At 40.7% G+C, this 13,720-nt stretch overlaps 2 protein-coding genes and 2 non-coding genes across 5 annotated transcripts in view; 3 read left to right on the top strand and 1 right to left on the bottom strand.

Moving 5' to 3' along the window:
• The first annotated feature begins 268 nt into the window (after positions 1-268).
• EEF1B2 (eukaryotic translation elongation factor 1 beta 2) overlaps positions 269-13,720 on the top strand; it is a 213,870-nt gene continuing 200,418 nt past the window's right edge. Inside the window, exons 1-6 of one of the 2 annotated variants that reach the window (XM_054585765.1) lie at positions 269-448; positions 888-1,010; positions 1,812-1,938; positions 2,210-2,276; positions 2,686-2,811; positions 2,963-3,159. In XM_054585765.1, the coding sequence (XP_054441740.1) occupies positions 369-448; positions 888-1,010; positions 1,812-1,938; positions 2,210-2,276; positions 2,686-2,811; positions 2,963-3,117 (678 nt within the window). In that variant the 5' untranslated portion in view covers positions 269-368 and the 3' untranslated portion in view covers positions 3,118-3,159. Of the gene's footprint in view, positions 449-887; positions 1,011-1,811; positions 1,939-2,209; positions 2,277-2,685; positions 2,812-2,962; positions 3,163-13,720 lie in introns of those variants that run through there. The other variant, XM_054585766.1, reaches the window with a different exon arrangement.
• LOC129080831 (small nucleolar RNA SNORD51) lies at positions 2,051-2,129 on the top strand. Its single transcript, XR_008530228.1, has one exon. It is a non-coding gene; the product is annotated as a small nucleolar RNA SNORD51 (small nucleolar RNA).
• Positions 2,418-2,550, top strand: LOC129080833 (small nucleolar RNA SNORA41). The gene has a single exon (XR_008530230.1). It is a non-coding gene; the product is annotated as a small nucleolar RNA SNORA41 (small nucleolar RNA).
• Positions 11,040-13,720, bottom strand: part of CMKLR2 (chemerin chemokine-like receptor 2) — a 43,070-nt gene continuing 40,389 nt past the window's right edge. Inside the window, exon 5 of the mRNA XM_054585764.1 lies at positions 11,040-12,375. Within this exon, the coding sequence (XP_054441739.1) occupies positions 11,280-12,347 (1,068 nt within the window). The 5' untranslated portion in view covers positions 12,348-12,375 and the 3' untranslated portion in view covers positions 11,040-11,279. The remainder of the gene's footprint in view (positions 12,376-13,720) is intronic.

Here is a 13,720-nt window from a genome sequence, read left to right as displayed (position 1 = left end):
GGAGGCTGAGACCGAGCCACTTCGATCATCTCCGGTGCTTCAAGGGGCGGGACCTGTAAATCTGCGGAGGTCGAGGAGGTACTAATTTAAGCAATGCCCCTTTTATTGATTTGTTTCCAAACACAAAGAAAGGCCCACGGGAAATTTGTGGGCTGTTTATTTCAGAGCCCCGATTTTTACGTTGAGGAATGAAAAGGTTAACGTACTTTGACCTTAAACTTCCGGCGTGCGCGGCGGAGGGAAACGCCTCCCTCTCTATATAAGGGATTTTCCGGCTTTTTGCGGCCTTTTCCCCTTTAGCGCTCGGCGCCAGTTGCCTGCGCTCCTCTTTTCTGTGTCGCCGCCGGGCTCCCGGGTCAGCCGGCACCATGGGTTTTGGAGACCTGAAAAGTTCCGCCGGTCTCCAGGTGCTCAACGACTACCTGGCGGACAAGAGCTACATCGAGGGGTAAGCTGGGCTCGAGCTGCGGCCGGGTGCTCCCGAGACCACGTGGCGCTGTCTCCGCTGTGGCTGGGGGAAGAGTAGCCCGGCCTCGGCCTTGGGGGAGGCACCTCAAAGGGAAGAAGGGTCAAAAGTGTGCTTTTTAAAATGACTGATTTGGTTTCAACCAGGTTTTTCTGCGTCTTTTCTCAGTAAATGTAAACCTATAGGTGTACGTTAGAGATCGCAGTCTTTGAGGTGTATCAGGTGTCGGGCATTTCTCAGGAGAGAACAGAACGATGGTTCCTTACCTTGAGGAGCTTATTTTCTTTTAATCTGATGCGGTTTAGGAAGCCCGGTGATAATGGGCGAGATCCCACTAATTATTTGAGAGACGTAGCGTTTGTCTTTGATGGTGTTTGTGGTAGAACTTTTAAAGTCCTGTGTACTTTTCTGTCGTTGGCAGGTATGTGCCGTCACAAGCAGATGTGGCAGTATTTGAAGCAATCTCCGGCCCACCACCTGCCAATTTGTTCCATGCCCTACGTTGGTATAACCATATTAAGTCTTACGAAAAGGAAAAAACCAGGTAAAATTATCTTTATTTGAAGAGCAGAATGCTTTCTACGCTATTTCTTTCTTAAGATTTTATTAATTTTTAGAGCGAGGAGGAGGAGAAAGAGGGAGAAAAACATTGATAGGTTGCCTCTTGCGCGCCCCCGGCAGGGGAACTGGCCCTCAACCCAGGCATGTGCCCTGACTGGGAATCCAACCAGCGACCTTTGGTTTGCTGGATGGTGCCCAACCCACTGAGCCCACCAGTCAGGGCCCCTTTCTAAGCTGTAACTCAGGATTTTCACTTGATAGAATTGGACTCAGGCTACTTTAGTTTTGTTGGGATATTGTAATCTAAGTTTTCTTTTGTGACTTTAAAAAGCCAAGAGACTGAAGCCCTCCATTTTTTCGCAGAACAGGTAGAACGTGGACAACAGCAGTTCATCTTTTCCCCACACTACCCCTGGCCCTGACCTGGGGGGCCCACCTCTGGGGTGAGAGGGTGGCTCATTCATTCAGTCCTTGGCCATTCTTCTGAAACTGCCAACAAGGGTGGAAGTTTGGGGAAGTGGACTCCAGTTCACTAAGAATGGAATTGAGCATATTTAATGAAATCACAAAACAGAAATACTCATTCTGAAAGAGTAAATCATAGTGAGTATTGAATATAATGTCTCACATGTTACTAATGTTGTTTGGGTGAGAAATTAAAATATATAAAAAATTACGTGGGAATGTTAAATGGGTTCTGTTAATAGTGATGAAAGCAGCTTATGTATTTTTTGAAGAATAACGTATCAGTCTAATAGTTAACTTTTTATTTATTTTTTTAAAGCCTGCCTGGAGTAAAGAAAGCTTTGGGCAAGTACGGTCCTGCTCATGTGGAAGACACCACAGGAGGTGGAGCTACAGATAGTAAAGATGATGATGACATTGATCTCTTTGGATCTGATGATGAGGAGGTATGGAATAAATTGGTTTAAGTGTGTCATTGTGCTTAGGCACAGGCTCTAGCCTAATTGCTTGGATTTGAACCCTGGCTTCGTTATACTACCTGCCTTTTAAAAATTCTCACTGGTTACATGATGAATAAAATCAAATCACCATCTTTCGGCTGAGTTCATGATGGATTTGCTTTTTTCTGATGAAGCTCGTCTTTGCTGTGATTGCCCCTCTATCTTCAGGCTGAGGAACAATCAGCTTTGTGAAATACATTCATTTTTCTCTTTTCAGGAAAGTGAAGAAGCGAAAAGGCTAAGAGAAGAACGCCTTGCACAGTATGAGTCAAAGAAAGCCAAAAGTAGGTCATTTTATAATTGTGTTTATTTTCATTTCATAGTAGTGTGAATAATCTTTTTCGAGGATTAATCCACGAAGTAATTTCTTCCACATTTACCAGTTAGGTCAGCGAACCTTCTGTAGAATTATTTCTTCAAAAGACTTCCACAGCTACTGGTCCGCAGCTGTTCTGGTGATGGCAGTTGTGGCATTCCTCTGTGGGAAAGGAATTGTTACACGGTTAAACGTCCCTTTCTTAGCAAAACGGAAAGTGGGCATGCGTGTGACAAACACAAGATGTATTCTGTAGTTTTGTGTGGCTAAAGAGAGGATCCCTTTTAAAACAAGTGATATGTCTTGGGTTAATTATGTTAAAAATATGATAGAATATTTGAGTAATGCTTGTTTCTTATTATTTTTTATTTTTTTAGAACCTGCACTTGTTGCCAAGTCTTCCATCTTACTAGACGTGAAACCTTGGGATGACGAGACGGATATGGCAAAACTAGAGGAGTGTGTCAGGAGCATTCAAGCAGACGGCTTAGTCTGGGGCTCTTGTGAGTTTAGTCTTTGCCCCCCCACCCCCATTTGGGTTTTTTGTTTGTTTGTTTTGTTTTGTTTTTGGAAATTGACATTGGGAATTTGCATAGTTCCAACCTTTGCCAACGAACAGTATTTCTCTAAGATTTTTCTTAATGCTCTTTTCAGCCAAACTGGTTCCAGTGGGGTATGGAATTAAAAAACTTCAAATACAGTGTGTAGTAGAAGATGATAAGGTTGGAACAGACATGCTGGAGGAGCGGATCTGCGCTTTTGAGGACTATGTGCAGTCCATGGACGTGGCTGCTTTCAACAAGATCTAAAATCCATCCTGGATCATTGCCCTTAAATAAAAGCTTGAACGATAACCCTTGGTTCTTGACTGTTTAATAGGGGGGTGGTACGGTTGTCCCTTAACAATGTGAGAGGTTGGGGTGTCAACAACCCCCAACGCGGTCAGAAGTTCATGGTTGTCTTTGTTCCCCTAAAGCTTAAGTGTTCAGGTATCCATAGGAGATGGTTCCAGGACACCTCATAGATCCTCAAGTTTCTTGTATAAAATGGCAGAAAACAATGCATGCATTCGGCCTTCTGCATCCGCAGATGCAAGACCCAGGGATACAGAGGACTGGCTATAGTTTAGACTTTGCATATAAGTGGACCCACATAGTTAAAACCCATGTTCAAAGGCTAACCATATATTCCTTCCATTTTGAGTAATTTAATGACTATGTGATTCATAATGTAAATTTGGGTCAGCATTCTTTATAGTTTTTAAGATTTTAGTTTTAGAGAAAGGGTAAGGGAGGGAACAAAGTGTCGATCAAGCCCTGATTTGGATAAAACCTGCAAACCATGTGTATTCTCTGATGGGGGAAACGGAACGAGTGACCTCTCAGTTTGCAGGGCAGTGCCCAACCAAAGGAGCCACACCAGTCAGAGCTAGATTTGTGTACTTTTAGCCCAAAAGAGGGAAACCACTTATTACAAAAGCTCTATAGGTAGGTGGTGTAGATTTTATAAACGGATTTAAATGAACAATCTCAGTATAATTTCTGTACTTGTTTTCAGCAGTGTATGATGATAGTATTTTTATCACACAAGTTTTCCTGTTTGCTTTATTTTTACAAAAAACTAGCTAAAAACTTCACTTGTGGGAATTTTGGATTAGGAAATTAATCCTGTGGTTTATGATGGTTCAGACCTTGGACTTGGCAAGGATTTAAGTTATTTGGGCTAGTTTTCTTAAATGGGAGTGTTAGGATTACCTTAAACTAAGAATCATGACAAAAGGCTGTGAAGTCCTTGCTTAGGACAGTACTGGCCACATGGTGAAAAATGTCAGTTACAGTATTTGCAGGGTAGTTAAAACATTCGGAGTTAAAAATGTATTTAATGCTGAGACAGACCAATGACCTAAATGGCTGATGAAGTAACCTAGCATCTTCAAGTTGGTTACTTGTGACTGAAAAATCAATTTCAAATGTTAAGTGTTGAGAAATGCAATTTTACTAAAGGACACCTAATGCAAAGGAGGGTAACAGTTAAGGGAAGGGTTCCCAGAATTTGTCACAAATTATAACCATTTGTCTAGACAGATGCAATAATGTACGCTGATAAAGGAGAAAGTGAGAATGTGTTTTGAGTAACACTGTTCTGGAAGGGAGATTATATAGACAATTAATTCCCATGCTATGGTTTTTTCAAAAGCCTGGCTTGGGTGTGAAGGTGAGTGGGGACTAAGTGGGACATTTTTCTCGTTTGGAAATCTGATTGGACCTATTGAGGTAGGACTTCTATAATGACCATACTGAGGCAGTACTACAGGTAAATGTACTGAGATGAAGGCAGTATGTTAAATGATAGTCAAATCTTGGTAAGAGTTTCATCTTAAGTAGAGATATATATAACATTTGGTTTATTTTTTTTACATTAGTTTTTATAAAAGTAGAGCTTGGAAATTGCTAAGCTCTTAAAGTCTCTAAATCAAAAAGATTAAATGATTTGAGGTCAGAAGTTTCCTAGACAAAGCTGTTTTTATTCCCCTCTCCTGCCAAATCTGATTTTTTTAAAATAAGTGACTACTTTGAGTGTGGGAAATTGTTTAAATTGTAAATAAAATTTGTTTAATTGGACATGTATGTACTAATGAAATCACTAAGCAGTTTAGTCTAACCCAGTCTAAAACCATCAGAAATTTTCAGGTTGTCACTATCACAAGAGCCAGCAGAGGGCAGCACTTCATTTTCTGGAGATTGAGATCCTGTGGATTCTGGAAATGCTGCTATGGAGAGATTAATGAATAGTAGCCAAAAATAATTTAGTCATTGACATAGTAAAGCGATTGGTACTAAGTAGCTTGACCAGAACATTAAGTTTCAACAAATATTTATGATAAAAAACTAATGATTAAAAACTTGTTTAAAAGGAGTTTAAAAAATCAGAATAGTGAGTTTAAGCCACAGCTCTCTTGTAAATCTTAAAAAGCCCTGGTTGGTGTGGCTCAGTGGATCGAGCACTGGCCTGCAAGCTGAAAGGTCACCGGTTTGATTCCCTGTCAGGGCACCTGCCTGGCCTTGCTGGCCAGGGTTCCCAGTTGGGGCCTGGTGAGAGGCAACTGATTTCCGATTGCTGTTTCTCTCGCACATTGATATTCCTCTCTTCCTTCTCTTTGAAAATAAGTGAATAAAATCTTTAAAGAAAAAAAGATAATTGATGATGCCTGTGACCAAATCTTCACAGCCTTGAATAAAACATTTAACAGTATCTTTTAATTTTATATTTTAAAAAGTAGATAATATATTGACATAGTTCAAAATTCAAGAGGTTATACAATGAAATCTCCCATCTGCCAGGCCTCCTGTTCATGTCCATAAAAGCAACTAATACCACCAGGTTCTTAGGCCTTTCCAGAGCTGGCCTAAGCATACGCATGCAGACTAACTTCTGCACTTCGCATTTCGTCCAAAGAAATAGTTATCTTGGAGATCATCTATATCTTGGATATTCCATATTAGTACATTAAAAAGTTTCCTGATTTTTTAAGTTACATAATCCATTGTTTCATATCTTATGTAACCAGTCTATTTGTTGGATTTTTAGATTGCTTTCATTTTTTTGCTATTTATGAGCAATGCTGACATTTACATGTTAGCCATGTACTGATGAACTGTTTTTGAACTCATAGGCTCAGAAGGCACAGGTGTGTGTAGGGAAAGTGATTTTTTTTTTTTTCCTGTTTCTGTCTTTGGAGTAGAAAACAGGAAAAATAAGTGGCCACCTATTTTTGCATGCCCCATACATGATTGCAAAAACTGAAACCTTGTTTATATTTCATGCTCAGCCTCCCCAGCACATGGTTGGGTACAGTGTGGGAGGGAATTTAAAATGATTCATTCAGCATCACTCTTAGCTGCTATAAAAAATACAAAGAAAATTGTAGGGAGGTGGTTCAAACACATACAAAATTGTTGAAAAAGTATAAAAGTCATTTTGTGATTAAGCAAGTAATCCAAAAGTTCAGAAGAAGGCTAGAATTGAGAAGTTTTTTAGAGGAACCAGCGGTTAAACTAGATAGACCTTGACCAATTAGTTAAAAGGGGAGAGAGAATGTTCCAGGAGGTATGAAAGGCAGAATGATAAACCCAGGAACGTTTGGGAGGCCATTCAACCAGTTTGGCTGCATTCTGCAGTGTGTTGGATTAGATAGGATAAGGCCAGGTTGTAGAGGCATTTGAACTATAGGCTGGCCATTCATGGGGAGCCTTGAAGGTTTCCAAGCTGGGGAAGACAAGACAAAGGCAGAGTTCTGATCTGGAGATGGTGTAGATGGAAGCAGGTAAATAAGACTGTTATCCTAATGGAAACGGAAATGACTAAATGATGGCATATATACTCAATGAAATATTTTATAAGCTTAATAGAATTATTTGAAAAAATGGAAACTATAAAACATTAAAAAATGCTTGATTTTTCATTATTATTATCAAAAGGTAAGCTTATAGACAAAGACAAATAGAAAAAGTTGCGTTAGTGTTTTGAGATGTGAAACTTTTTCCAAACAAATACCATTTGGCAATGGCAATTATTTTCCTTAGAATAAAAAAGTAAATGTTTATAGATAAATGCCTCACATACATTGTCTAATTTGAACTTTATTATAAGCCTAAGAGATAAGGCAGGCAGACACTAGACTGAGCTCTGGAAGATTTGCCTGATTATTCATCTAGTGAGAGGAAGAGGAACTCAAATCCAGGCCTCCAGAGTCCAGTAATGTGTTGGTCGTAGAGTGGGAAAAGTTCTTTGTCCCTGCTTTTATACAATTTAATCCTGTTTCATCAGTGCTTCATACCCTCAGTTAGGGAACGTGAGAAGATGTCACATAAGGGTAAATCTAAATTGGAAGCTGAGACTGATAATCAGACATTCTCTCCTTACATGCACCATATAATAATAGCTGCATTTGGGAAATGTCCCAAATGAGAGCGTGTCATTTGGAATTTTTTTCAAGAAAGTGAAAATCAACAGTGTCCACAGACTTCTAAATATTCATCCCCAGAAAACCTACTGTCCATATATGAGCATAGAAAAGAACTATGGATCGCTCTTTAAGCTTGACATCAATTCTGAATCTCCTGTTTTTACTCTGTTCCTGTAAAATGGGATTATTCTCTTTTCTAAACACAGTGCATGTTTTCCAATCTCTACCTTTGGTCTTGCTGTGCCATCTACCTAAAGTAACCTCTTTCCTCACTTGCACTTCGTCACATGGTAGTCATTTTTCAAAACGCACTTCAGATACCTCTTGCAAGAAGCCTTTTTAAAAAATGTTTTATTTATTTATTTTTAGAGAGATGGGAAGGGAAGGAGAAAGAGAGAGAAACATCAGTGTGTGGTTGCCTCTCGCATGCCCCCAACCAATGACCTAGCCTGCAATCCAGGCTTGAGCCCTGACTGGGAATTGAACCAGTGACCCCTTGGTTCACAGGCCATCGCTCAATTCATTGAGCCACACGAGCCATGGCAAGAAGTCTTTTTAAATTCTGCTCCTTCCTGCGCCTTGCAGCCTCCCAGCACATATATTCTTTTATAGTATTTATAAACTGTCTTGTTTTCAAGTTGTCTGTGTACTTCCTATGAGATTTTCATGTTCATTCAAAAGGAGAATGGGATCTAACATTTACTAAGCAGTTACTGTGTCAGAATGTGCCAGGAGTGTCACTGAGTAAGTATAATACCAGCTAATTTTTATCAGGTATCCATCTATAGAGCTAAGTACCACTTTAAGTGCTTTATGGAAAGCCCTATAATACCTGCATCAACTCACTTAACACAGAGCTAGGATGCGTTACAGCCATAATTCAAATTGAGATATTCTGCCCCCAGAGGTCTTGGGACATGGACCCTATTCCTAGGAGGTTCCTTCCACTGAGGAAGAGGTGGGTCTGTACCCCAGTCCCTGAGTTTCCTGGGGCTCCATTCTCTCCTGCCAAGTAGGCAGCGAGCTCCCTCGCTTCATCCCCAAATTGCTGTAGCGTTTTCCAGCCTCCAGCTTCTTTCTTTTTCATTGTTTGTCCTGCTCCTCATCATGAGACCGCAGGGAAGCCTCGCTAACTAGATCCCAGCTGCCGGGGAGGAGGCTTGGAGTCCCCAATCCTGAGTCTGAGCTTGGGTCCTCAGTTACTCCTTGGACCTTCCCTCAAACTGAGAATAAACAATTAAGTCTTGCTTCTGCTGCAAAGCACCTGTACTGGCTGCTGCTTTCTCCTAGTGAATTCCTAACAGTGTGTCCACTGTCAGCTATTTTAAAAGCTGGTAAAACTGGAGTTCTTAGCCTGGGGTCTAAGGCCTCCCTGGTATTTTATTTAAAAGCATTACTGTAGAAAGGACCCATGACTTTCATTAGATTCTTGAATGAATTAAAAGTTCCTCTAAGACCTTTGTAGACCTTTCTTTTTTTTTAAAAAAAAAAAAAAAGAGATTTTTATTTATTTTAGAGAGAGGGGAAGGAATTGAGAAAGAGAGGGAGAGAGAATCGGCTGCCTCTTACTCACCCTCAAATGGGGACCTGGCCTGCAGCCCAGGTGTGTGCCCTGACAGGGAATCAAACCAGCATCCTTTCAGTTCGCAGGCCGGTGCTCAATCCACTGAGCCACACCAGCCAGGGCTGTAAAACTTTCTCAAAGAATTTTTCTCTTTGGAAGCTCCACGCCTCATATCAAACACTGAAACATTGAAACCCCGTGTGAAATATAAGCTTTTATATAATCACTAAATATTTGACCAAGTGACATAAAGTTATATTTTGTAGACATGCAATTAAGTATTCTTTTAACTTTCCAAGTTTTCTTTTTGTATCCTAGAGCCAATAATTACTTTTTAAGATCTCACGTATTTTCATAGGCCCTCGGAAAGCTCAAAGGGCCCTAGATATTGTGCCCAGTGAACCAAGTGCAATGAGCGGTTTTGCATGGATTCCTAGCTCACAGAGGTTAGGAAGCACTGCCCTGAACTGTAAATTCCAGAATATCACCTGCTCCATTAATTTCCTTCTGCCCTTGGCTGCTCCTCAGCCTTCCTCTCTTTCTCCCCCACAGCCTTGAGAGTCTCCATTTGCTCAAAAAGGATGAGACTATGAAGTTTTCTCTTTTTCCTTGAAAACTCCAGCTTTTCTCCTGATTCTGGGAATCCAGGACTGTTCCTTCAAGGTCAAGGGGAACCCAGAGTCGAATATCTTAAACCATGGCTGGAGGGAACACGTGTACACCTGCACAAAGGGCCAGAAATTCGCAGAGTCCTTTTCTCCCTTCCCTCCCTTAAGCTGTGCTGGATAGAACAGAAACCATGAGGTCTGGGAATGAGCGAAGTTTGAGATAGGCTGAGCCGTGCCATGTGTTTTGGAATAATTTGCAAAATCAGATCTGATTGTTGCATGGGGCTAATAGTAAAAAACATAGCTAATAAATGATCTGATAGTAGATGAAACTACAAAGAGATGAAACTAAAAAGGATACTGATTCAAGAAATAACATAGCTTCCCTCACAACTTCCAAAATACAGAAATTGGAGAAAGTTAAATGTATTTCTTAAATTGCCGTGAGTGGCAGAGTTTATATTCACAAAAGATGAAGATGCCAGCAGAGACAAAAGATAGGAACAGAACCTTAGGGAATCCCAAAGGCAGGGACAGAGCTGTCCAGTGTCCCTTTACCTCCACACTGTATGCCACATCTTTTCTCTCTGAACAATGTGCACTTTTCCTAGCTCTCTGTGGTACCTACTATGATCTGCCTTGTTTTTCGATTGTATTTATGCAAATTTAATCTCACTTTCTAAACCGTAAGTACCTTATGGTTCTTGGCATCCCTCACAATACTTGTCTGGCTTGGCATACCTCTTAGATACTCACCTGTTTGCTAAGGATATAAATGAATACAGGTCAAAATATTATTATAGTCTACTATGCAACAGATTTGCACCTGACTTCAAGGAATGCTTTATTGATCTTATACTGGTGTCTATATAAAGACCGTTGTAGAAATAAAAGGCTTATGTCAGCTTTGACCAATAGAGTACAATGGAAGTGACACTATGTCTGTGTTGAGCGTAGCTTTTAAGTGGACGAGAAATGTCCACTTTGGTCTCTTGCATCCCTAAGTTGCCCTGTAAGAAGTCTGGCTACCCAGAGGTGCCATGATGGAACAGCTTTGTGAAGAAAGAAGAGGAGGGAGAGGAGGGGACTGGGGGGAGGAGAGGAGAGGAGAGGGAAGGGCAGAGAGCCATGCAGCCAGCCCCCGCTGTGGCAAACCTCAACCGTTTGGGTCACCGCAGTCCCCCTGAGGCTCCAGATGTTGTGAAGCACAGAGAGGAGCCTCCCTTCTGCGCTTGTTCGAATTCCTGGCTCTGAATTGTGAGAGAGCATGGTAATAAACTGTTGTTTCAAGCAACTAGATTGGGGGGCAGTTAACGAAACATGAATAATAATCAACCAGAACGATGTTTTAAACTAATTACTATAACCAGTTATTAGTTTAATTCATAAATGCATATATAAAGGTTACATGAAATAAAGAAGTACACACATTGCATTTTAAGAATTTGTCTAATAGGTTACTTGAGCAAAATTAAAGTGAGCTTAAGGAAACTTATTTTACCATCTTTGAAAAGAGTTAATCACATGTTTAATATTAAGATTTAGGACTTAGAGAAATTTGTTAAGATTTTAAAAATAACTGAAATTGCCTCAACAACTGTGATTAATCTACTATAGTATAATTAGTAAGAATGACACATAATTTAAGTAGCAGGGAAAAAATGAAGATCCCTCCTAAATGCTATATCCACACAAGAATGTGATGCCAACAAACAGACCAAAAACAACAACAAAACACTACAGTTGGCTCTGTGTCTTGGGATCAAATCATCTGAAAGCATGGTCAGGAGACCCATACAAAAGCCTTATACTGATTTGTGGAAGAGCAGTATTTCACTGGGCTGTTTCCAGGAGACACGAGTTCTTGGTTTCAGAGTTCCTAAGCTGTTCTCCCACCGTGCCAGAACAGCTGACTTCCCACAGCGTGTACTTTAGTATCTCAGCAACCGAGGCGCGAAAGCGCGCTTGGAACTTCTTACTAATTAGGACATAAAGGATGGGATTCAAGCAACTATTGAGGAATGCCAAGGCCGTGGAGAGGGGGATTCCAGCCCGCAGCACATGGTGGAAATAGCTATTGTGGTGAATTGTGAGCTCCCCAATGCTGAACAGGTGATAAGGAGTCCAGCAAATAAAAAAGGCCAGGACCACAGCTAGAATGGTCCAGAAATACTTATTAGAGACCAGGTTGCTGCGCTTCTTTACCTTGAAGATGAGACACAAGTAGCAAATGCTCATTGTTAGTAAAGGGGAGAGGTACCCAATGATAAATTTCACCCAGGTCAGAACATGGTGCCTCATCAAAGCGAGGTCAGGATCATGCTTGTGGAAATTGTTATAGCAAATAGTGTGGTTATTCAACTCCTCAGTGTCCCGGAAGTATAGGGACGGACCACCCATTATAGAAGCCAAAAGCCACACGAGTATAATAACAATCTGAGCGTTCCTTAGGGTTCGGTGCCGATGAGCTACGACAGGGTGGATCAAGTGTACATAGCGGTCCAGGCTAATCACCGTCAGGAAATAAACACTGGCAAACATGTTCAGTTGGGCAATGAAGGAATTGGCCTTGCACAACCAGATGCCAAAAGGCCAGTGGAAATTCATGGCCACATAGGAGATATACAGAGGCAAGAAGAGAAGAAAAATGAAATCTGCAATGGCCAGATTGAGAAACCAGAGAGTGGTGACTGTCTTTTTCCACTTGAAACCCATGAACCAAATGACAATGGCATTTCCTGGAATGCCCAGGATGAATGCTAAACAGTATAACACCAGGGAGACCCAGTGAATGACTCCCAGGGGTACTTTCTCTTCCAAATCAGACTCTGGCGTGTAATATTCTGTGGGATAGGAGTAGTTCTCAAATTCTTCAAATAATATTTCCTCTAAATCTTCCATGATCTTGAGGAGTGGCGAATGAAGAAACCTATAGAAACAAATTTAAAAGAAAACAATTTTTAAAAGAACAAGAAATGTTCAGTGAATAGGAACATAAGGATTAAAACATTTCATCTCATGAACTGGAAATAGTAGATTCCTTAGCAGCACTTGTGATTATACTCTTGATGTCCAAGTCTTGGTGGACCTCAGTTTTGTACAGATTATTCTCAAAGAAAATTTTCAAGGCAGAGGAAACAGCCAGGGCTTTTCAGGGGCACCCTTTTCAACCATGGAGATTGAATATGGGAATTTTTGCAATTGACTCTGTTGGGCTGTTAGGACTTGGGCTTTATAAGAAAACGAGGGGAAGCTCTTGAGTTGTGATGATACTAAACCTATGTTGTTTTGGCAGAGTTAATGTCCTCTGTCCTTTATTTCATAATTTAAATGCGCCCAGAACAGGTGGCTTTAATGGGTGTAGCAGTCCAGCTTCGGAGACAATGGGATTTGGGTGAACCAAAGAACAGTGGACTAGCTTTCAATGAACTGCAGCTACTCAGTTCCAGCCACTTGTTTCTGCGTAGGAAATGAGCATTTAATGTTGCCAGAGTTTTTGAAGAAGGGCTGGATATTTATATTTTTAATGTGAAACGTTTCCAAGTTCTAAATTACTGTCTTCAACAAAATAGCTGTGGGCCACAGTCAGCCCAGCTGCAAGTTTGACCCTTGGGGCATTAAAATTCTTAAAAACGTTGAGCTTTTCACCCTGGCTGGCGTGGCCCAGTGAATTGCAGCTGGCCTGTGAACAGAAAGGTCAGTGGTTCAATTCCCAGTCAGGGCACATGCCTGGGTTGTGGGCCAGGTCCCCAGTTTGGGATGTGTGAGAGACAGCCGCACATTAATGTTTCTCTCCCTCTCTTTCTCCCTCCATTCCCCTCTTTCTAAAAATAAATAAATAAAGTGTTCTTTTAAACACCAGGAAAAAAACCCCCAAAGTTGAGCTTTTCAATAGTAAAGGGAGAAACTATACATTAAAACAGAAATAGATACTGTGAGTTGGCCTGTATGAATGACTTGCCCCTTAGTCACAGAGAGGCAAACCATAAGGTTTAATGCTCAGCAGCCTCTCCAAAGACCTTCACTTTAATCTTTGCCCAACTGATATAGAAGAATGACTACAAAAATTAGGACAACCCTTTTTTTTTCTCTAGAAAAATTGTTCCTAACTTTACTTGGTTTCTAGCAGAGTTATCAAAGAGGCCCCTGGTAAGAAAAACAAAATAATGAATCGGCACCTAGGACCAGAGCTATTCTTTTTATTATTATTATTATTATTATTATTATTACTATTTTGCAAATACTTTTATTAAAGCTGGGGACAGTGAAACAAG

Source organism: Pteronotus mesoamericanus, unplaced genomic scaffold (assembly GCF_021234165.1).
Source record: "Pteronotus mesoamericanus isolate MK-2021 breed Mesoamerican mustached bat unplaced genomic scaffold, CSHL_Meso_final contig_90, whole genome shotgun sequence".
NCBI lineage: Eukaryota > Metazoa > Chordata > Mammalia > Chiroptera > Mormoopidae > Pteronotus > Pteronotus mesoamericanus.
Note: the sequence above shows the minus strand (reverse complement) of the source record. Positions and strands in the feature narration are given on the sequence as shown.